Source organism: Etheostoma spectabile, chromosome 11 (genome assembly GCF_008692095.1).
Source record: "Etheostoma spectabile isolate EspeVRDwgs_2016 chromosome 11, UIUC_Espe_1.0, whole genome shotgun sequence".
NCBI lineage: Eukaryota > Metazoa > Chordata > Actinopteri > Perciformes > Percidae > Etheostoma > Etheostoma spectabile.
Window position 1 is genome coordinate 19196451 of NC_045743.1, and position 22876 is coordinate 19219326.

Consider the following 22876-nt stretch of genomic DNA (forward strand, 5'->3'; position numbering starts at 1 on the left):
TATATATATATATATATATTAGTGCTGTCAGTGAAAGGCATTATTATTGATGTTAACGCAAACCCATTTTAACGGTGTCAATTTTTTTATGGCGAGATTAATCTTCTTTTTGGTCTAGCAGACTTTGTAGTTTTTTCACATGCTGTTTCCACAACTATTAACGTTAGAAAAACTACAACACCCACCAGGTCTAGCGAGACCGGAAACACAACAACAGGCCCGCTGCACACACGCCGTTTGGGCTTGCGAGGCGGCCAAAGAGTAGTAGCGTTACGTTTTAAGGGGATGGCGAGCGCGAGACGCCAAAATGGCCGGCGATAAGATTCTGGATGAAAAGTTGCCTTTTTAAAAGTTGCCAAATGTTCCATTGACCAGACCAAAGTGATCTGTGTGTTTGGTCGTTGTGAACTGAGCTATCATGGCAGCAGGTCCAGTCCAGTCCCCCCCCCCGTCAGAGTATTTTTTTCCCCCTTTTATTGATGGACAGTGTTACATTGTTGTTTACATTGTACAGATTTCTTGCCCCAAGACATGTAGTGTGAAATTGAACACTACAGTAGCCTATTGCTGAGGGGGGGGGGGGGGGGGTCCTTTAACACTACAGTAGCCTATATACTGGGGGGGTATCCTTCAACACCACAGTAGCCTATATATGGGGGGGGGGTCCTTTAACACTACAGTAGGCTATATACCAATGTTGTTTTCAATAAAAAGACATTTACACAAAGCAAGCCGATCCACTTTTCACGTGATAAGAGCATTAAAATGAGAAAAAATAATGGGACAAAAATACATCAAGTGACATTTAGAATAGAACAAAAAAAAAACATTTTTTTTAAAAATTGGTCCAGTATTAAGCGAGACGGCTGCAGTCAGCAACAGCGAAACAAACTGCAATGTAACGTTAATGGGAAATTGTTCACCAAAAGGGCATGTTTAGTCGCTGACATGCTCAGATTATTATTCTCAATCAAAAGGCGCCTTGGTTTGTCTTTTCCCTGTTCCAACTATCACCACTCTGGTGGTTTGGTTGAAATTAACCCTTAATTCACCCATTTACATAAAATATGCTGCCTCTGCAGACACTTAAAGTACTGTTTATTTACATGAGGTCTGGTTGGTTTGGCAATGACAATATCAGGGCTTTTTCTGGTTAAACAAAAATTCAAACACTTACAATAACAATCTGAGCCTGTCAGCGGCAAAGGAAACAACCTTTTAGTGCAGGGCATCTGCACATTTTTTAAAAGCAAATTTAATGACTTAAAATCTTTTTTACGTCCTCTAAAAAAAACAAACAGGAAAAAGACAAAAAAGCAGGAAAAGTTCAGAGTGACATGACAGAATGGTGTGGCGAAGACAGGTCACAGGGACACGACAACGTTTATAATAAGTGCTGATTTGCCTTACACCCCCCCGACATGGTTGACTGTGTAGATGAGAAGATACTTAGCGTTTCTAGGAGTTGATTCAGGTCTTAACCAGGACCCAAACTGGAATTGGCTCGCCCAGCTTATTAATAGCCAGTGCATTTATTTTAGCTGCCCAGTTTGTAGATGTTAGTTAAACAGCACCAACATTTGGCCTAATGAAAACTGGCCAGGACACTGAAAGGCCAAGGTTTTTCCTCCAGATTTGCATGATGACTTACGATGTGGGGTGCAAATTTGTTTTGCATTAAATACTTCATTTCCTGCATTGTGGTGAATGTGCATGCCCCTACTTTTACCTTTTTCCGAATCAATGTATGATGGCAACATCTTCATGTAAAGGGAACACAGATTCCAATCCAAATATAAAATCATAATGGAATATATTGCGGTAATGCTCTCAGGCATTCTGTATTCCTTTCAACTATTTATTCTCCTTTAGATCGACTTTTAATTATATCTGAGTCAGCACACATGTAGCCTATAGGCATCATTTACTCTTACCTCCTCTTTTGCATCTTTTGTTGGTGATGTAACCTCCTTAAATATGAAAATTATTCACCTCAATGATAAATGAGTTCATTTGATTTCATTAAGAAACCGCTGCTCATCTTTATTTTTACAGAGAGAGTGGACACCAGAGGGACGCCCAGGTCGCAGGTCTACATGGTGTAAAGATGCGGTCCTTGAAACACTCAGGTCCATCCGCTGTCATATTGGTCAGTCAACTTTTCAAAATACGTTCAGGGCTACACTCCAATGATTCAGGGCTGAAGACCCGGCCCCGTCTGCCTGTGACGACACATACAGTACATGCTTCTCTGGTTTCATGTGTGAATGGAGCACTATGTGGCCCATTGACCCCAGCTGCATCGTCTATTCACATCAAGCACACCTTGCTACATGATTACTGCCTGTTTTCTTCAGCCACACCCAATATTGAAGACCTCCTTATCATGAATTCCAGATTTTAAGACATTTTAAAACCTTAAAAATCGAAAATTTTACTTTAGACTTTTTAAGGACCCGCGGGGACCCTGTAGTAGATTTGAGGGTGCACATTTTCCCTACTGGACTACATTGCACCCCAGTTTGGCTGGTTTCATGGCTGCTGGTTACAGCTGTCTCGCTTATTTCTGGATTAGTTTCAAAGATCGTTGTTTATATAAGTCACTGACACACCAATGGTTGGGAAAATCAGGACAAGGTTAAAAATTACCAAAATAACCCCTTAGGATGCAGTGGCATCCAAATAAAATGATTAAATCTCCATATTACCACGCAATTTTTAATTTAAGTCACTTGGAAATCTAATGGATGATGTAAAGGGGTATAGGGTAACTCCATCAGGTGCAGCGCATGAGCAGTAAAGGTGGAAAGCCACAAAATGAGAGATTTTGTTTTGTTTCTGTATTTCACGTAGTAGAGCCTCTCACCATCGTTTAACAGCAAAATGGCCCTGTGGTCTTTTTTCAGTGTTGAACTTTTTTCACAGTCCCAAAGCTCCGCAACAGTCCGAAACCTACCTTGACGTTGTAGGGGATGTAGTGCTTGGCCAGTGCTTCCGGGGTGTGCATCCATGATTTATCTGAAATGACACAAAGAGATAATTTAATAAAGAAATCTAAATCTATGGTCTCATCCAGGAACAAATGGCCGAAACACGGTGTTACAAAAGTAATGCAATTACAGTAGTGTATTCCTTTTTGCTGTAACACAGTAGTATATAACGCATTACTGATAACGTTTTGGTAATATTATACCCGTTACAATCTCAGTAACGCAAGTTTTAACCCGACATCTGAATGTGTTCAAATAAAAAAATAAAAAAATGAATTGAATATGAATATTCAGGCATCCATCCTCTCTGCTGGGCTGCTTGGGCTTGGGATGCGGGCTGTGGGACTCATCCGAACTGAAACTAAAACTGAAATCCTAGGGGCACAAAAGCCGCTACAGGAGCTATATCCACCACCATTAAGAATTTAGGATGACTGTCATCTTATCAATCGTGACACTCTTCTGCAAGAAATGAGTGTGTTCCATAGACCTGGGAAAATAAGTGCTTGTTGTAGCAGTAGCTCTTACTCTCTCACACTCTCACACATACTCACGCTCTCTCTCTCTCTCTCTCTCTGTGTTTTTCTCGCCCTTGGGGGCATGTTGTCCAGAGGCAATGGGCAATTAATTGCCATCCTAGTGGGGATAATCAATGGAACATCCACTCTGGGTGTTGCCATTCTTAAATTCCAAGCCAGCGAGCTGTACACTGAAAATGTCAAGTTTTGAAGAACATTTGGATGGTGCAACAAGGCAGGCCTGGTTCCTTCGGGAGATTAATTTAAATATTTACATAGGAGTTTATGGCATTTAGTCTCTAACTGGGTTTTGGGACTGAATGGACTTGCTGTGGACAAAGTACCGTTACACAGGCCAGTATACTGGTAAGATAAAACAAAGTTTACCCATGTATCAGCTAATTTAAATAGCTCTTGGTACTGTATCGTGTGAACAGTTAACTTTTAATATTTTACGTGTCATTTTATTTTATCGGAGTGCAAATGTTCCACCAAAACAAGTTTGTTCTTGAGACACCGTCGCTGCGTCTTGAGCTTAGCGCCGCACAAGAGTGACGATTGTGATTGGTTTAAAGGAATGCAAACAACCCAGACCCTTTTTTTCTACTAATTGAGAATGTTTCAGTAGCATACCATATCGCCAAAGACACTATATTATATATATTTTAAAAATAGAAGTAGAAAACTGGCCTTGTAAAGTAAATATCATTTATTTTAGTGGTGTGCCTTTTATATTCAATTCAAGTTCAAATTGTTCAATAAAATGTTGGAAACTATTGCTCTTCATTGGTTTTAATGCAACACATTGTTGTATTTTAGCTGAATACTGAAAGTAGCAGTAATGCAAAACTGAGTAGACTTTAATATCTCTTTATTTATCACAAGTAAGTAATGTGGGTATAGCGTTATTCAACAATGTTATTGCATCTCATATCATGCAGTCCTAAATAACACCGAATCAGTCTCTGAAGATCACAGCAACACAAAATGAGCAGTGGGTCAGAGCTCATGATGGGTCATTGATGGGGTTCAGCATTTCTTGATCGCCCACTGATTAAGCATTCTTTTCTTCCTCCACTTCCTACCCCTAAGCGGCTTATTGCCCTGTTGATGAATTCTGCGATAAAAGATGCACGACAGTGACCTCGGGGGGGGGGCACTCGACTCCTTTAGGTTGACTACGTTAATCAAGACTTTTTGCAAGGGGCAAATGTGTGGACCAACTTCACCTTACTACGCGAATGAATTTGTTCACATTGATGTTGTTGGCTAAGTAGCTTTAATGAATTTCAAAGTCTACTCTAATTAATGTTCCTTTGGTGCCCCACATTGGCTTAATTGTGATTGCTTATGTGTTCCAGTATCGCATATTATTTACATGCAAACTAACAGGCTTACTCTTGACGTGCAAAGTAAGTAGTGATTAGTTCATCCGGTAATCAGTCTGGTGGAAGGAACTAAGGATACAGGTAAAGCAATCACTTAGACGTAAAGATGGTAACTTTTTTTTCACTTTTTCAGACGCTGCGTGGTAAACTGGCGGCCTTCTCCTCTACAGAGATGGTTTTCCCTTTAAGTTTACCTAGCAGCTGTGCGATGAGATTATCCCTGCTCGCACCTTGCAACAGTCTCCTCCAAAATGCAATTCATTTCCTAGTGGGACTCTTGAAAGTCTTGAAAGAATGAAAGTCTATAGAATAAATGATGTATCTCCTCCCTTCTCGTTCAGCTGAGGAGGCTTAGAAACTGTAAATTCCAAGAAAGAGAGGAAGGAGGGAGCATGGAAGGAGGAGAGGGGGGAGGGCTGACACAGCGGCAGGGCAGGTAGGCTGATGGGTTGTTTTTTTGAAGGGCGTCAGCACACAGTGTTCTGATTAGAGAAGGGGAAGGTGTGGGGTGGGGGGTGGGGGGTATTTCTTTCTCACACTTTGCTGCATTATAAGGAATTACCGTGAGCACACTAATAGTGGCAAAAGTGCTGCCCATGTTGCCAAAAGGGAAGATTAACTGTTGGGGCGTGAGGATGAGTGGTGGTGTCTGAAGGTCACTGTGTGTGGCTGAGTTGTCAGGTGTTGGATGAAGATGAGGGAACATTTGAGGGATGAAGGCCTGAGAAGTGTCTTTCCCACTGTAGTGCACTGATTGCAAAGAGTGGACTGGTGCTCAGTGTTTCCCTGTTTCCTGCAGGACACGGGGGGACGTGTGACAGCACACGGGTCATAGTTCCTTCATGCATGTTACAGTCCATGGTAATGTGGGTTTTTTTTTTATAGTCATCGTGATATCAACTGTGGCGATTAATACGTTTTGTGTTAGTTGAAAGAAAATATTAGATGAACCTGCACTTGAAATGTAACCGTCATTCTTTATTCAGGGGTGCTTATTATATTCAATTCAATGCTCAATTTGTAAATTAAAGACTGATGGAAATGTATTATTTTAGAGGTTTTAAATTCAACAAGCAAGTTGTTGTATTTAAGCAGATTAGTGAGCGCAGCTCAATTGCAAAATTGTTTATTTATCGCAGGTAATGTTGTTATCGCGATGTTCAACGTTATTGCATATCGCATATTTTCCTCATATACTTCACCATTAATAGCTGCCTCCATATTTCCCCTGTCCCATCATGTGGCTGGCTCTGTTTGAAAATGTCATCATTTTCCATCCAGTGATTATAAATCTGTGAGGTTACCATATAACCATATGACTTATAACCAGACCCGAACGGAATCTGCAGATTATTGTTTCAATTTTCAGGGATGATGCATTATGAAAATCTGGCAGATTTAGGGCAGCGTTTTATCTACCAAGGGTAAAGATGTATTAACATTATGAGTTATATTTTTTCATTTGTTTAAACTCTGTGGAAGACTCAATACCCTATAGACCTAAAAAAAAGTACAAAATACATGAGGACCTTTTTTTTTATACCCGAGACCAGGGTGGTGTTGCGTGAGACTCTTGAAGTGTTATGTGTGTTATGTGTGTAATGTGTATGGTAGCGTTGGGCTGACTCTTAGCAAAGGGATTTTATTGTGAAAGGTCAGAATAGAAGGGGTGAAGATAAAATTCATAGAATGTGACAATAAAGAGTTAGCAGTCTAGGTTCAGAGTACGGACAATATTTTATTACCTTCATAAGTATAGGCGATCGGCTACAGTAGTACATTTAATATTTTAAAATTCTAATCTTGATAACAAACCCATTTTACAAAATTGGATTACTGATTACTGTCATTTTAACAAAAATTACACACGCCTTTTCGAAGGCAGCTGGCCAGCCAGCCGGCCAGCCAGCCGGCCAGCCAGCCAGCCAGCCAGCTAGCCAGCCAGCTAGCCAGCCAGCCAGCAAGCCAGCCAGCCAGCCAGCCAAAATGGCTCAGGAGCAGCGATAGAGATGGCTCTTATCTGCCTCAGCTGAAGATAACACAGATGCTATTATTGTAGTAACATTAACAGTTTTTGCAGCGGTTTGTGGATTTATTGACGATTTGATCTATTAAACCTTTATCACACCCAATCTCTCCTTAACACCTGTATTTCCCTTTATCTCCCATCCTACTGTGAATCCAGGCGTTGACGTGACAAAGGGTCTTCACAGTCGATGGGATATGCAAAGAGTCCTTCACTTAAAAAACAAACTAGTACATATCATGACATACTCATTCTTCACCTTTGGTAAGAAAGTAAGTACGTCAAAGTAAAATTTCTCACTGAAAAAAAGCAAAACAAGAAGATCAGCCAACAAGAAGCGTTCAAAGACCAGATATCGCTCAGGAGCTTTTGTTCTCAAAGCAGCAACATGTTGCAGCTAATGGCCTATGAAAAAGTGTTTAGCATCCTCTAAATTACCCCCTGGATTAACCAAATTAAAACGCTTTTTTTTCCCTCTAATGACTAATGTCTGTTCAATCTCTGGGGTTGCTGTTTTGCACTTTGCTGTTTTATCACCTCGCTAAGTGCAGTACTAGCAGAATACAAATAAGGAACCGTGTATTAGAAGTTATACAATATAATTTCTATAACTACTACTCCTACTGATATAGACAAAGAGTTAAAACATGATCTTTTCTAGCTCATATTTCTAACTTGAAGTGTGGTCACATTCTCTGTGCTCAGCTCTTACCTGATGGAGCTTTAGTGCTGCACTGTAAGAGCACGATTTTTCTATAGGGCCTCCAAAAAGTGGGCAGGCAATAGCCTAATTCACTGCCGTGCTCAATCAATGACACACAATGACTTTGCTGGGAATGTACACTTCTGCATCATGCAGAAGACAACTTCAAAAGGGGCTTCCAAGCAGAACGGACCTGCACCACCCTTCCACTGGAGGCCCAATAGGACAGTGTTACTGTGAGGCGAACCGTTTGAATCCATCTGCTTCCATACATCAACCCCGGTTACACACATTAAGGGTGAAATGCAAGATGGTGCAAACTGTGACAGGGAGTCCTTTGAGAGAATCCCACCTTAAACAGAACATTTACAGAAACATCGCAAGCTCCCTACAACTGAATGTAATTCTATACAACAGTGCTGCCATCTACACCTAAAGCCTGACGTACATTATGTAACCTCTCTGACCAGGGTTAATGCACACTTTATGAAATCAAATGTACAGTTTTTTTAGGAACACGACAGGGAAAACATAATACTCTTCCCAGCGTTCTGTTTGAAATCTCCTTGACAATATTTATACAGGTATTTTTCTATGTAACAATCATATGTTACACTTTATATAAGACAAAACTGTGTTGAGTTTTTTTGTATTACAATTTTAAATACACTTTTTTTGTAATTGCTTATTTGGACAATACTGTGAAAAACAATATGGCTGTTCTGGGGGTTCTCACACTCAGACTCACTCACTCACTCACTCACTCACTCACTCACTCACTCACACTAAGAGGTTATACACATCCACATTAAGACACATACATATTACAGTATATCTAACTTTCATCCAGCTCCAGCTAAGCGGCATTCCACCCTCTCCTTGATGTTCCATATTGGCAGTTGCATTATTATCCAGATTCTAGGAACTATAAGTAATGCAACAGGGCTTTTTGTTTTCTCTGAAACCCCCTGGCCAACTGTCTTTAGCTTCACATTATCTGTGCTGTTTTTTGTACTTCTTTAATCCTGTTACTGTTGTGAGAGAGACCTACCATTATTAAAAAATAAGACATTTTAAGACGTTTCTAAGGATCCGTGGGAACCCTGTCAGACAGTAAAAACAGAACATTATAAGGTTCACGATGGTAGGGTGATCATATTGGATTAAGTGTCCAGGCTTTTGTGTCAAGCGCCTGTAAATTCATCTAATCCCACTTCTCTATTACGTTGCAAAGCTCTTGAAAGGGTTCACTCAATTTAATGTGTAGATTAAACGCAGAACACATGTTTGGTCAGTACAGGGCCCGTTCAGGGCTAATACGGATTACATAAGAGTCAGAAAAGGAAATGCTTAAGGATCATGGGCATAGTCACATGGCTTTATAAGCCAGCGTGGTCAGAGCAGACATTCAGGCAGTGACACACATAATGCTCTGGACTTTCTATTTTTTATATCAGTGTCCTTCCAATCAGACAGGCATTTATTACATTTAGGGGATCAATGTTTCTGGTCTCAAAGTAACTAAACTATTAATTATGGCTTGCGTAATATTTCAGGGTACATTTCATAACCAAGAATAATTTACACTGAATTAATTTTGCCCAGTAAAGCTGTGAGGGAATTAAAAAGCTTGTCTCCTTAGCATCTAATTTTCTGTATGAGTGCTTTTTGTTGAGTCAATCATATTTATAAATAGAAGACATCTCACGTTAAGAAAAAAAAAAGTTTTACAATTATGCATATGTAAAAATCCAGATGAACAAGTCCCTGTAACCATTAGAGAATGATCCCTGCAATCCCATTATTTGGTTTGGTTTGACCAGTTTTCATACTGTCCCTACTGACAACAGATCTCAAATGAGTCACTGTTGGAAAGTGAGAAAATATATAACATGTAAAATAAAATTGGTTCTGTATTTTGTTCCAGCAGTTGAATAACACACAATAGCGACGGATTGAATAAACCATGAATAAACTTGAGAAAATATGTCTCCCAAGGAAACCTAAGTATAGCTCTGTTACCCGCTGCTGTAAGAGAATCTAGGGCAACCGGTCCACTGTCCCTGTCTGCTGTCTAAGCCTCACAGTGCATCGGGCCATTAGATCCAAGCTATTCTTCTGCACTAACATGAATAATCTTCAGCTACCTCCTGTTGCTGTGACAGAATTGTAAAACGTGATTCACTGCAGTCAATCAGCTCTGATATGATGCAGCACTTCACAGTGACATGCACTGAAATTAACCCAGGTATCTGTAGTTAGATAGCAAATACACCCTGTGGATTCAGTGTGTGCTTCCAATCACTGACAGAATGAATAAGTCTGGGAGTTTGCTAATACATCACCAGGGCACGATTGTGACACTATAACTTGACAGTCAACCATTTGTCCTCATCTTAACTGTTAAAGTCCAAGTTCTACTTTGTACCTTTTGTATGTTGCAGTGTAAACCAGGTAAACTATATTGATACTCAAATTACACACTTTTTTCATAGTTTGGCTTGTCCCGCGACTTATAGTCAGTTGCGACTTATATATCAAAATGTATATAATTTAACATGTTTTTAAATGTTAAAAATGTACTAAAAAACATTACCGTCTACAGCTGCGACAGGGCGCTCTAGGTTTACGACATCTCCGTGCTGCTCCTAAAGACAACCGAGAAAGACTGTACACAAACAAAATGTCCCGAAAAGAAAATCCTTGTCTGCAGAATACAAACTGCATGTAGTAAAATATGTAGCCAAAAACGGTAATAGAGCATCAAAAAGAAAGTTTGGAGTGAGTGAGGAACTTGCGACTTATACTCCGGAGCGACTTATAGTCCGGAAAATACGGTATGTGGAAAAGGAATACAGTAAATTGGGTATTTTAGGCAAAGTAACTACAATATGGCAAGTGAGTCAGAGGTAATGAAATACACTAAAGTAGTCTAATACTTTAACTTAACATTTTTTCCTTCAAAAAGGTGTCCCTATTTATATTACACGGTTTATTCACACTGTCTTCCTGTCTCTGCAGGAGTTGATTTGAAAATACTGTTGGTTTATGAAACACTGATCAGTTTCGGGTCAAATATGTCTGATCTGCTGCTTCATTATGAACCACCTAGTCTTTCATGGCCAGACCTTTCTCCACAGCGCTGCAAAGGAGGGTCTAGGAGGCAAGTCCACACAGCATCGAGCAAACGGGGCAATCCCGGAAGTGGTCTGGGACAGCTCTGCTTTCTGTCTCCAGAGTCTGAACTATATACAGATGAGCAGCATTCAGTTTTTATGCACCACATCCAAACTAATAGAAAACTGTAGGTGCGCTGCAATCAGGTTTCAAAGACTTTTCTGTTCAACGCTGTCTTTTTTTAAGTCGTTGTTTATGCATTGTCACTTTTATTATCATCCTTTCATAGCTGGTATTTTATTTTAGCTGTTTATATATTCTATGTAACAGATATTTTATATAAAGTGCTTTGAATTGGCTGCTAAAATGTGCAACACAAATAAAGCGTCACTGCCTTGCCTTGCCTATATTAATGAGGTTAGACTAAATAAATAAGCACCTTCTCGTTATAAGCCAAAACCGTTCAACAGCACCACAAACTACAGCCTTTTGAAATTACCCTTTAATCAACAGCTCTGTATATCACAATCTCAATATAACAAGCTTCATGAAGGTAGGATTTATTCAGGGCTGTTCTCATAAACCGAGCGTGAATACTGTAGAGTATTTAGAAGGTCAGGAGCTGCCAAGTCATGCAATCACTTTAAGAGACGTGTCAAACTCAAGGCACATGGACCAGATCCTGGCTCTCGCAGATTTGGATCCAGCCCGCAACTCAATTCAGATTCACAATTCATTTTGGCCCAGCAAGATGTGCGCCATACCGAAAAGATGGGAAACAGCTTTTCAGACTGTGATTACGCAACACTCAAAGCATTTGGCAGATTTGCTGACTTTGAACTCAGAGATTCCCACAGAAGCAGAGAGTTTGCATAGTCAAACCTGTGAAATAGGTTGTTGTGAGTCGGGCATTCTCCTTTGAAAAATTTAATCACAATGATTGTTTTGCTTGACTTGCTAAAGTCTATGATGGTTAAGGAACTTTTTTGCTGACTTTAGGGCAAAAATATCTCTTTCTATTAAATGAAAGCCTGTCAATAGGCCCCTGATGTGATTCTCTTTTTTTCATTGTGGCCCTTGGTGAAATTGAGTTTGACACGCCTGCTATAAGAGGTCAGAGCAGGCTCTGTTATTGGTACAGCTCTTATATGAGTTCTGGAGACTGAACTGCTGCTCTGCGGCTCACCAGAACTCTGCCCAGCTATTCAGTGAAAGTCAGATCCAAGAGCATGGGGCAATAAACATAGGAGATAAAAATGATCAAGATCTCTGTTGAAATTACCTGCTAGACGTGATCACGTCCACAAAACACAGGCAGACAAAGATAAAGGGCGAGGTAAATCAGTGGAGCCTGCTGTCAGGGCCGGCCTTCACTCCCACAGCCAGTCCAGCTCGAGCAGTCAGGAGATTACAAAACATTAGAAGGGCAGAATCACTTTATACACAGTTGTTTAACTATTACAAATTCAGAAGTAAAAGAATGAAAATCCAGCTGGAACCCCCCTAAAACCGCAATAGCCAAGGCCTTTAACTTTAATTTAACATCCATCTTTCTCTTCTGCCCTGACTTCTCCAAAAATGCCTTTCTACAGATTCCTATACTGTCATAATGACAGAATAACATTTATGCTAACAACATATACGGTTGTTTTTTACAAAAAAAAAAACACCCATTATTTATTATCATTGGTACTCTCCTCCGCAGCCAAAATGACGCATTTGCATGGCGGCCGTACACGCCCACTGAGACAATAAATGGAACCTAGAAACTAATTTGCACGGCAATATTCCCCTCACATGAGCCACATAATCCCACTAAGGTATGTAGGCCCACAGTATTCATTCTTTCATGTATGGAAAATAACAGAAATGAAAGCGAAACTAATCACACTTTCTGTCTGACTATGAAAGCTTTGTCCTGTGCGTGCGCCAAGCGCTATAATAATATCGGGGAGGCAATTTATGGGAGTCGTTTCACAAAATACTAACTTTTCTAAATGGTTTTATTTTAATTGGCTGGTGTGGATGTAGGCGATCAGACAGCAAGTGGTGTGTTAAACTGGAAGACTCACTGCGCACGGGAGGGATGGAGAGACAAATATAAATGAGGAGGAGGGAACTTATTGTCGTTCCTTCCTTGTGATAAAAAAGGGGATAATGGAATCATTTGCAACGGGGATTATCTTTACTATTTAGTTTACAAGACAAAATATAAAAACTGAAGCTGGTTATAAATTCAGCATTTGTTTCATGCCTTCTAAGTTTTTACACTGCTGAGCACTCAAAACAAATGTTAGACTTAAATATTGTATTTGCAACAACAGCACTCATCTCACTTTTTGTGAATATATTTCTTCTAAAACTAGATGGTATATAAAAATAACACATTTAACACTGCTAAGAGTGTATGTATTACATATAAGAGTATCTATTTCCACTTATTTACTATTTCCTCATCATTCCCATTCTCATATCTCACTTATTGTTATTTATTCATCATTCCCTATTCCAGAGCTGTTCATACTGTTCATACTGTAATTTAATAACATAATACTATTTATCCCAGTATCCTTTGCTCCACATTTAAAATCATTTTTATTGCACTCTTCATTGCACTCATGCCTCTATATTGTTTCTGTTCAGAGTGTGTATGTATTAGTATGTATATATTAGTGCGTTTATATTGTTTTGGTTGTTTTGCATGTGTAAGCGCATTGTGAGCAACGATGTTCCAAAGTAATATTCCTTGTATTTGTCCTCATATCTGGCAAATAAAGCTGATTCTGATTCTGAAACCTGTTTTCTGTGCGTTCAGGTGTGTAAAAAAGCTACCTGAGACACGGAGACGGACGAGGACACGGACACTCTTGAGCATCGGATTCAGAGGAAAGAGAACTCCTAAAGAGACTGGTGGTTCTAGTATTAATGGATAAATAAACTAAAAATCTACACATGATAATAGAAGGGATCAATGTTAACAACATCAACAACACAAGGCAACTTTCCTCTCTTTGAACGTGGCAGGAGTTCAGCAGAGGCTGAATAAATTGCTCTAATGCGTGTCATGTCAGTAGCAAGTAAACCTTTGTTCAGCCCACGTGGGAGCTTGTCAGCAGCAAAGTTGCAAATCAAATGATATGTCTGACTATTGGGAACGTTTTAATCCACAGCTCCAGTCAAATTCTGTAAAGAAACTGAAAAAGTTGTGTTTTCAAAGGAACCATATCATTGTAAGACAATCTTCCAGGCTGGTCTAAATCTATTCTAGTATGATTCACAGTCCGGCCCATAGGAACAATTATTGCACTATGCATCTTCTTATCTTCCTCATCATTAGGAACGTCAATTTAAACCTCATATAAAGGCCTGTGTTCAGATGTATGTGTTAAAATCTTTGGAGGATAAACTCTGAAGTGACATTTAATCTGTTCGCTAACATTCACTTAGTTAACAGGAAACTTGGAATACTGAGGTCCATTGAGCATGCGTGCCTGGAGCTAGCTAAATATACCGTGCATACACATGAATGCTTCCAGATATTTTTTTTTGTATATCATGGTTCATGCTTTCAAATTAAAAAAAAAAAGACGTTTTATCTTTCCTGGAGGGAAAAGGCTATCGGTTGTGGGCCTTTTGGCAGCGTCTGCCTCCGACTCACTGTAACAACTGTTTCAGAAATTAAATGTAATAGTGCACGGTGGAGGTCAGGGGGAAAAAGGCTTTAACACACGTTTATGGCGGCTGGGGGGAATGGATGCAGCGTTGCAAAGAGATGGACAGTGTGTGCTAGACTGTCTGGGAGAATTTGCTTAAAAGAACTGTTTACTGTGTATTTAACTGCCCTTCCTTTTTGCAGGCACCCTTATCTTTCTGCTGCCAAAGCCAGCTTTAAGATGACTTTTAGCTATAATTTTCTTCTTTTTTCCCCCAAAACATGCCCTCCTCAATATAGGCATGTGTGCAAATGTAAATGTGCTGTATATATATATATATTTAGCGCTTTTCTAGTCTTAACGACTACTTCATCATATGGGATACATTTACCATTCACACACATTCATACACTGTGGCCGAGGCTGTGGCTCATCAGATAAACACTCACACACATTCACACTCCGATGCGCAGTTGCGGGGTTCAGTGTCTTGCCCAAGGACACTTCGTCATGGGACTGCAGGGCCAGGGATTGAACCCACAACCTTCCGATTGGCAGACAACCGCTCTACAACTGAGCCACAGCCGCCCAGCTGCGATTGCACAGCGGAGGTATCTAGCTGAGATTCACAGAAATAAAAAAAAAAGCAGTTAAAATGAAAGGAAAGGAGCCATTTCCATTACGCACAATCAAGGGGAAATTAAATGTGAGGTGGGAAGTGACTATCTGCCCTTCCTGATCGCCATCTTTAGCCCCTAAAATAGAGGACTTAATAGGGAAAAAAGTGAATTATAACACCCGAAACATCATTAGACCCCGCCGCACCACCTGGGCCCGGGACACTTTGCTCAACGCCGTCCAAGGCTTCTTTTCTCCAGGTCTGATGATTTACACCGGAGGGAGCGGGACAGATGGTGGCGAACACACCAAGCTGTTTCCCAAACTGCAATCCCAATTAACTTTTCCTCTGCATTTGGGCAGGGTCACCTCAGAACGCTGCAGTGCTGTCACAGCCACCTTATCCACCTTCCACATACTTGAATGCATGACAGTATGCATATGATCTACTCGTTTTTTATTCTGCTTGTATTGACAGTTCTGTTGTATTTCATAGCTTTTATGGAAATGAATTATTTGGGCTATTTGATGCAGCCAATGTTGGTGGAAGAGCCTTTTGATGTCAGATGACAGTACACATAACTTTTGTCTAAACTAATGAAAATCATTTCACCAGTCAGCATAAAAAACATCACATGGTTTTGTTTTTCATTCAGAGCTTTCCAGTGTGAGTTTATAGTCCTGCCAAGTGAATAAATGGGGCTAAAATTAAAATACAATTGAATTAAGATTAAAGACAATTCACATCCTCATGTTCAGACACTGTAGATTCATTAAATAGATACAAGATATCTTGCATTAATTTCTATCATCTGATATGTAAAAAAAAAAAAAAAAAAAAAAACTCTTGATGAAGATATAAGAAAAACCAGCAGTATTTCAGGGCTGCATCCAAATTGGGTTATTAATCCTCTTTTATCTCTTTGCTGTGGATTGTACAGATATTTCGTTTAGTTCTTGTTTCAGCTTTCGAACAGAGGAACTGAAAGGAAATGCTTGAAGTATCCTAAAGGGTACTGCAATTGGTGAGGAAACTCACACGTCCGGAGACTGACAAAATAAAGCACCAGAGGCCCAAATCGCCTGACTTCTAGATGGTAGTATGGGTTTAAGCTCCAAAAACACTTGATCCTACGTTTTGCTTAGTGCAGCTGGGCAGTACATCATCATCATCATCATCCGGGATATTTTTATAAACTTTAGAAAGCTCCTTTAGATCCACAGAAGACATTATCCATCTGTTTTCACAGGGTGAGTAGTACTCCTTGTGGTGAGTAAACTTAACTTCATGTGGTAAAATTGGTGGAGTGCCCATTAAAGTGTGCAATGCCCACTAACACTTAGGTGGCAGAACACTGTGTTGTTGCAACAGTAACAAAAGCGTGACAGAAGGAGATGGTAGTTTGTCCAAGACATCTATAAGAGTCTGTGCAGCCTGTGGCACTGTTGTGCCTAAAACAGGCAATGCTTCGTTCTACAAGCCAAACGAGCACCGGTTATTTCCGCTCACCTTTTTTCCTGTTGAAGGCGCGGTTCATAGTGGAAAACGTGCGTCTCCGAGGTCCCTCCGGAGTAACTGCCTATATTCCACCTGGAAAAGCAGCACAGAGAAGAGAGTTAAAAATGGCTCGTTTCCCCGAGCCTTCACTAAAACAAACACTGAAGGTGTTTTTCTGTAAAATATCCCCAGCCTCTGAGCGTGAGTCAGAATGCGTTCCCATTAAGCTCCCAGACCATCTGAATTACAGTTGTTTACCGACGGGCCACATCATACTCATGATCTGTGGATGCTGTCATCGTAATCTTGTGGTGTTGATAACAAAGTACTCGCTGTCCGTTCTGGTCCAGAGCACAGAACATGTCTAGGTGATGCAATCACGTAATAGTGTTGCACAGTAAACATCTTTCCAATAGAGCTAGGGCATATGTAAAGGTCCCGTGTCATGCTCATTTTCAGGTTCATAGTTATATTTTGGGTTTCTAATAGAACATGTTTACATTCTCTAATGTTCAAAAAACATTATTGTACTCCTGTCATTCAAGGCCTTGATTTTGAATAATTTTAAACGTACTGATGTGCAACGGTGTATTTATCCTGTTTCTATGTAGTCAATATGGTTGTTGAACGAAGCTCAACACAGGGTGACCCTTTTAATTTTTTAATTTTAATATTTTTTTTATTGTTAATAAAGAAAAAAAAAAGTTTAAGTACACTGTATTGTGTTGCTAAAATTGCCTGTAATGTTCAATTTGGGCAATGAAGTAAAAAAAAAAACATTATTGTTCTCGTACTTTCTCTCTGAATATACCTGTATTCACCCTCTGTCTGAAACGCTCAATTTTAGCGCCTGTCTCTTTAAAAAAAAAACTCCAGAAAAAAGACCAATCTGCTCTGATTGGTCGGCAGTTCCTTGGTGTTCCACATCTGCGCTTTTGGAGTTTCTGCACCGTCATTGCAACGGGGAATGACTGTAAAGGCACTTTCTACCTATATGAAGTATACTACAACCATATGGAACTCGTTTAAAAGCACCGTTTATGAACACGGACTACGCGCTTCTCTCTGTGTATTGTGCGCTGTGATACTAAAGGTATTTACACATTTTACAGTATTTGAAACCTCAATCTGCCTTCCCCTTTTTCCAATATGGAACCTCTAAGAGCATCGTGTTCTGTATCACTGTATCACCGATACACATCCAGCTCCACAGTAACAGAGCACCAAACCTGAAACTAAACCCATGAAGTTTAGTCATCATCAGCGATGCCAACGTTGACCCCCCCCCCCGTGAGTGTTTTGTTATAAATCATCATCTCCCGATTTCTGTCAGTAATAAAGTGATCTCAGAAAAACTGGTACACCTCGATATTATAGTAAAGTAACAAAGTGAGAGATGAATGTGGGCTGTGGCCAAAATCAGTTTTTCTTCTTCTTTTTTAAATACACTGTAGTCATAGTAGTGCATGCTGGTTGCGTATGGCTACCAATTTGTGCAACTGGTACACTGACAGTAAATTTCGTTACCAAATCCACCTCCTTAGTGTCATTTTGCTTTGAATGCTTCCATGCCCTTGCATCAAATCCCCACAGGAGTTCAGGGAACTAGAGGGACTGCGAGGACAAACGGTCCAGGACTCCGTCAGGCTGCTCCACAATCAATATTCTTTACTCTCTTACTGTGGAAGAATATGCAAGGCCAGCCGCATTACAGCTACTTCAATCTTTCTTTGCAAACAAATTAACTCGTGACCGGTCAATCTAGAAAATGAATCGAATTTTTCCATCTTTGGCATTTTCCATTTATCAAGGGAAGCCTGAGCAATTACACGTTTTTAGTGGATGGAAAAATAAATCCTGCTCTTATATCTCGGAAACAAAAAGGCAACATGATGTGTCCTAAGACAAGCTGCTCCAATTTTGGAAACAAGGTTTGATGATTGAAAACCGTGAAAGCTTTCATCCTATAAGATCTATAGGATCTAGGTAATCACATTCAAAAAGAAAATATACAATATAATAAAATATGATATAATTATATTAGTTAACATGTTCCTTATGTATTTCTACCAACAATATACCAACCTTAACCCTTGTGTTGTCTTCCTGTCAACCCTGGTCAATTATAGTATTGCTGTTTCCAACATTTTTGGCACTTTTTCAATGTTTTGGGTGCTTTTTTTTGACATTTTTTGTGTTTTTTCCCCAAAGATTTTGATATGTGTAATGTCTTATTTAACGGCCCATTTTTTTGTGACAAAGAAAATTTTTAAATTAACTGAAAACGGGTCAATTTGACCCAAGGACGACATCGTTGTGTGTTAAATTGTGTGTTAAACTAGCGTTATAAAACGTCATTCCTTGTAATTGAGAACCATTCTAGTTCATCTGTAGGTTTAAAATCAAAGTCTTAGAGAGGTCTAACTTCACACAAAGGCAGACTTGGATTAGAAATCTTCATGGCTCCAAGTGTTGGACATGGTCTGGAACACAACTCCGGAAAACCGACCCAAAACGTCACGTGCATTTATTCATTTACATTTTCATTTGTCATCTCCAACTGGCAGTGGCCATGGTGCCTGGAACAGTGCAGCTGCAGGCTCCAGATAAGCTAACGTTAGGCCGTGTCTTTAGCTGCCGCTGCTAAGCTACGCCATGTTGCCAATCTGTGTTTGGGGGTCTTTTTTGGATGGAGAGGAAAAAAAGATTACTGTGAGAATCGCCAATCCTGATTTGATTTTTGAAGTTGGAGCAATAATACGAGTGATAACATAAAGTAATAATTCAATCTACACAACTCTGTAAAGAAGGAAATATCTCTCCATTCCCGTTCTCCCGTTACAAACCTTGTCTCCATCTTTTCCAGGAGGAGACAGAAAAGTAGAACTGCTGCATGCTAAATGTTGGAGCTACATGTTTCAACACTTATTTGTCAACTGTACTGGGTCACCTGTACTGAGACCCTATCTTAGACGGCTGGTTGTGTAACCTCTCTCTCGCATTCTGTTGGCGCTTCTTGCCTTGAATCTTGGCTCGTTACATCACCCGCCACTGCAACAAACTCTGAGGAAGCTTTTGCTTCGCGGTGCCTTTTGTGATGCACACCCACCAATTATGGCTGTGACATGAATGATGCCATTCAGAAAATGAACTGTTGTCAAAGGCATTATCAACCAATAGTCCTTGGGGCTGAGAAGAAATTAAAACTGAAGATGTGAACACATATTTGATTGATGTTACATGGGAGGTTAATGGGTCATGAAAAATGAGGAGTTATTCTATTCAGTCAAATATCTTATCAGTACATATTAGAGATGGAAGAAGCTGGTGAAAAACCACCCATCTTTAAAAAAATAAATAAAAAAAAGATCTATGACTGAGCTCCAATTATTTTGGATTCTGCATTAAATAGGCTCCGCGATCATAACAACTGTCTCTTTAAATGGAAAAAGGAAAAACCCTTAGCGGAAGACTGTACATAATGAGACACATAATGACATATGGGACATAACTGAGGGAAATTTAGTTTGCGGATACAAATACAATGTATGTGGGTTCTGACAGTAAGGGGGTATTTTACTGCAACAGAGGCCCTGGAAAGGGCTGGAGAAAAATGAAATGGAACAAGCTTCAGGGTGGGGACTTGGACATTCCTCCGTCTGCCAAAACAGAATATCTTTGCTGCTAAAAAAGACAACTTGTGTTCCTTATTGAACAGCGCTTATTGACATTGCCTGGGCAGATGAACCAGGACACTGCCTTTGTTTGCATTTCACCAAAGCAAGGGAAGGTGGATTCTGCAGATCTGAGCTCCCAAACTACTCTGCAGAACCTGGACTGCCAAATTATGACCCGGGCAGTGGTGGCTTTAGGATCTTAGAGAAACAGCTTTTAGGATTTGTTGCCTTCATCATGAAAGCAAATCAGATCTTATTTGCTGCATTAAATAACACCTCATTAGGGAAATACAGCTTCCCTTTAATGGTTTCCGGTATTTGTTTATAGTGGCATGAAGTTTAATATTATTTAGAAAAATCTGGGGAGAACGAAGCGTCAGTGGGAATCCTTTGTGGCAGGAAGTATGGAAGGGATTTGGACTGCCTCGCTTCATTTCCATCAAAAACATGAAAACTTATTTTTAACCAAGTGCAGCACAAACCTGAGTCTGTAGCTAAAATAGGCTTATTCTTAAAAAAAGGTAAATAAACTCCCAATGGAGCAGTGTTCCATTGTTTTAAAAAGGCATGTTGTGGCATTCTCAAACAAAAATGGGTAATAAGAAAGAGAAATTATTGTACTATATTATATATATATATATATATATATATATATATATATATATAATACCTAAAGGACACTGGACTTCTGTGCAATTTCATTACAGTGCAATTCTTAATACTTAACCATTTAATCTCATTACTGTGCAATATTTAATACTCATGACTTTTGATACATCAAAGGATATTTCTGCATGTGTATACAAACCCTTTATCTCTCTACCACTTTAGATATGTATAGAATTGCTCTCAGGACTGTGCTCCACATCCCCCCCCTCTCTTTTTTTCTGCACTACTTACATTTTATATTTTATATTTTTATATTTTTGTGTTGACACTATATGTGGGTTGCTTGAACCTCGTTGCACAGGTACTGCACTTGTGTATAATGACAATAAAGGCATTCTATAATATAAATTTATCAGGTTTTTTTATTTCCGGTGCTAAATAAATATAAAAATACCTTAATTGGCCCCAAGCCCGAGCCTGTGGTTTGGCTTAGGACCCCCCCTAAAAGTCGCCATTAAGAGCTTAAAGTCCTTAAAGCAAAGACTGGTCTCATTTTGGCAACTAGTGCAACAAGGTCTGGCAGCAGACCCAACCTGGCAACCTTACTGTTTGTTTGTGACATGCTGCGGTGTAAACGCAATGCCTCAACTGACCCCTGACTGTGATGTCACTCATTTTGATTGGCAGCTGAAGTATGTGGACTGTTTTAATCGCTTCCCCTCTGGCGAATCAACAGCACCAATCCTGGGAGAGCTGTCGAGCCCAAGACACAGACACACACAGACACACACACCACACACACACACACACACACACAGTCCCCCTTCTATGTTTGCCAGCTGCAGTGGACGCACCAGCCTAGGTCTCGTCACCTGGGTTACAGCTTGACTGATCATCACATTTATGCCTCCAACTTATTAAGACTAACGATAAATTTAAATAGCACAAATAAAACGCAATTAAATGTGGTAATTAAAACCACATAATGCAGTTACAGTCTACTAAGACCTAACATGATACGACAGTCTGAACATAAGAGCAACAAAGAAAAAAAGCATTTAGTGTGTGTATTTATATATATATATAAAAAAACACTTATTTATACACTATTTGAAGCCTCAATTGTGTTTCTGAACTTTGAGTAAAAATAGTGGAGCTAACACTTCCCTTACTTGGAATATCATCCTCCAAAAAGCACAGCAAAAGCCCTGTACAGAGTCTCAGACTACACCAATAGTGACACAAACATTTGGAATTTAGCTTGGGAAAGACTTTGTGGAATAGAGCGCGACCTACTTTGACCCTGTGGAGTGAACTCTCTCGAGCCCAAATCACCAGCTGTACAGGAATCCAAATGCAGAAGTTTGACCAAAGTTAATGTTTAAAAAAAGGCTTATTTAGCAAAGCAAAAGAAGTTGACGTTCCATTTCGAAATGCCTCTCAGCCGGTCACTAATCTGACCCATATGCAGGCTTTTCACATGGAATAGAAGCAGAGCATGCACTGGGGTCCTAACATGTTGCCTCAGAAATCAACAAAGATCTTTTGTTTTCTTCCCTTTGCTCTCACCCAGGCTCTGGAATCTTGCTGGCTAAAACATCGCAACTGCAATCTGTTTATGAACTTAGTCCCAGAATTCCTCAGTTGAATCAACCGTGGTGTCTTTGTGTCTAATCTAAAAGACCGGCTTGCTCTCTCGCAGCCCGGCAGTTAAACTCCCGCAGGTTGAACGCGACACTCCGACGAACTCTATCACACAGTTAGAGGACGAGAAAAAAAATAAATGGAAAAAGATCTATGGAGAGAAACATGGAAACAACAACAGAGCAGAGATAGAAGCCACTTACCCGCTTCAAACTGGGGAGGAATGGTGAGGAGGAGGAGGAAGTTCCAGCCGAGTTTAATAGTTTTCAGCTGTGGGCCAGATGGTGGTACACTAAGGACTGCAGCGAGCACAGATGATGGGGTTTTGCAAACTCAACAAGAAGCGTTTGCCTAGACACATGATACTTGACATTCAAACCCAACTTCCTCCGCCCACAGTTTGTCCAACGGGATTCTTTTGGACTTTTGCATGTG

The 22876-nt window shown here is 40.0% G+C and overlaps 1 protein-coding gene and 1 long non-coding RNA gene across 9 annotated transcripts in view; one reads left to right on the forward strand and one right to left on the reverse strand.

Annotated features, from left to right (window-relative positions):
• Positions 1 to 10013, forward strand: part of LOC116698113 (uncharacterized) — an 18098-nt gene extending 8085 nt beyond the window's left edge. Inside the window, exons 3-4 of the long non-coding RNA XR_004334122.1 lie at positions 9012 to 9016; positions 10003 to 10013. This is a non-coding gene — a long non-coding RNA (uncharacterized LOC116698113). The remainder of the gene's footprint in view (positions 1 to 9011; positions 9017 to 10002) is intronic.
• gulp1a (GULP PTB domain containing engulfment adaptor 1a) overlaps positions 1 to 22876 on the reverse strand; it is a 110583-nt gene that overhangs the window by 22008 nt on the left and 65699 nt on the right. For 6 of the 8 annotated variants that reach the window (XM_032529878.1, XM_032529874.1, XM_032529873.1 and 3 more), the window contains 2 exons: positions 16524 to 16604; positions 2957 to 3018 (listed from right to left, as the gene is read on the reverse strand). In XM_032529878.1, the coding sequence (XP_032385769.1) occupies positions 2957 to 3018; positions 16524 to 16551 (90 nt within the window). In that variant the 5' untranslated portion in view covers positions 16552 to 16604. Of the gene's footprint in view, positions 1 to 2956; positions 3019 to 16523; positions 16605 to 22366; positions 22392 to 22644; positions 22788 to 22876 lie in introns of those variants that run through there. The other 2 variants (XM_032529876.1, XM_032529877.1) reach the window with 2 other exon arrangements.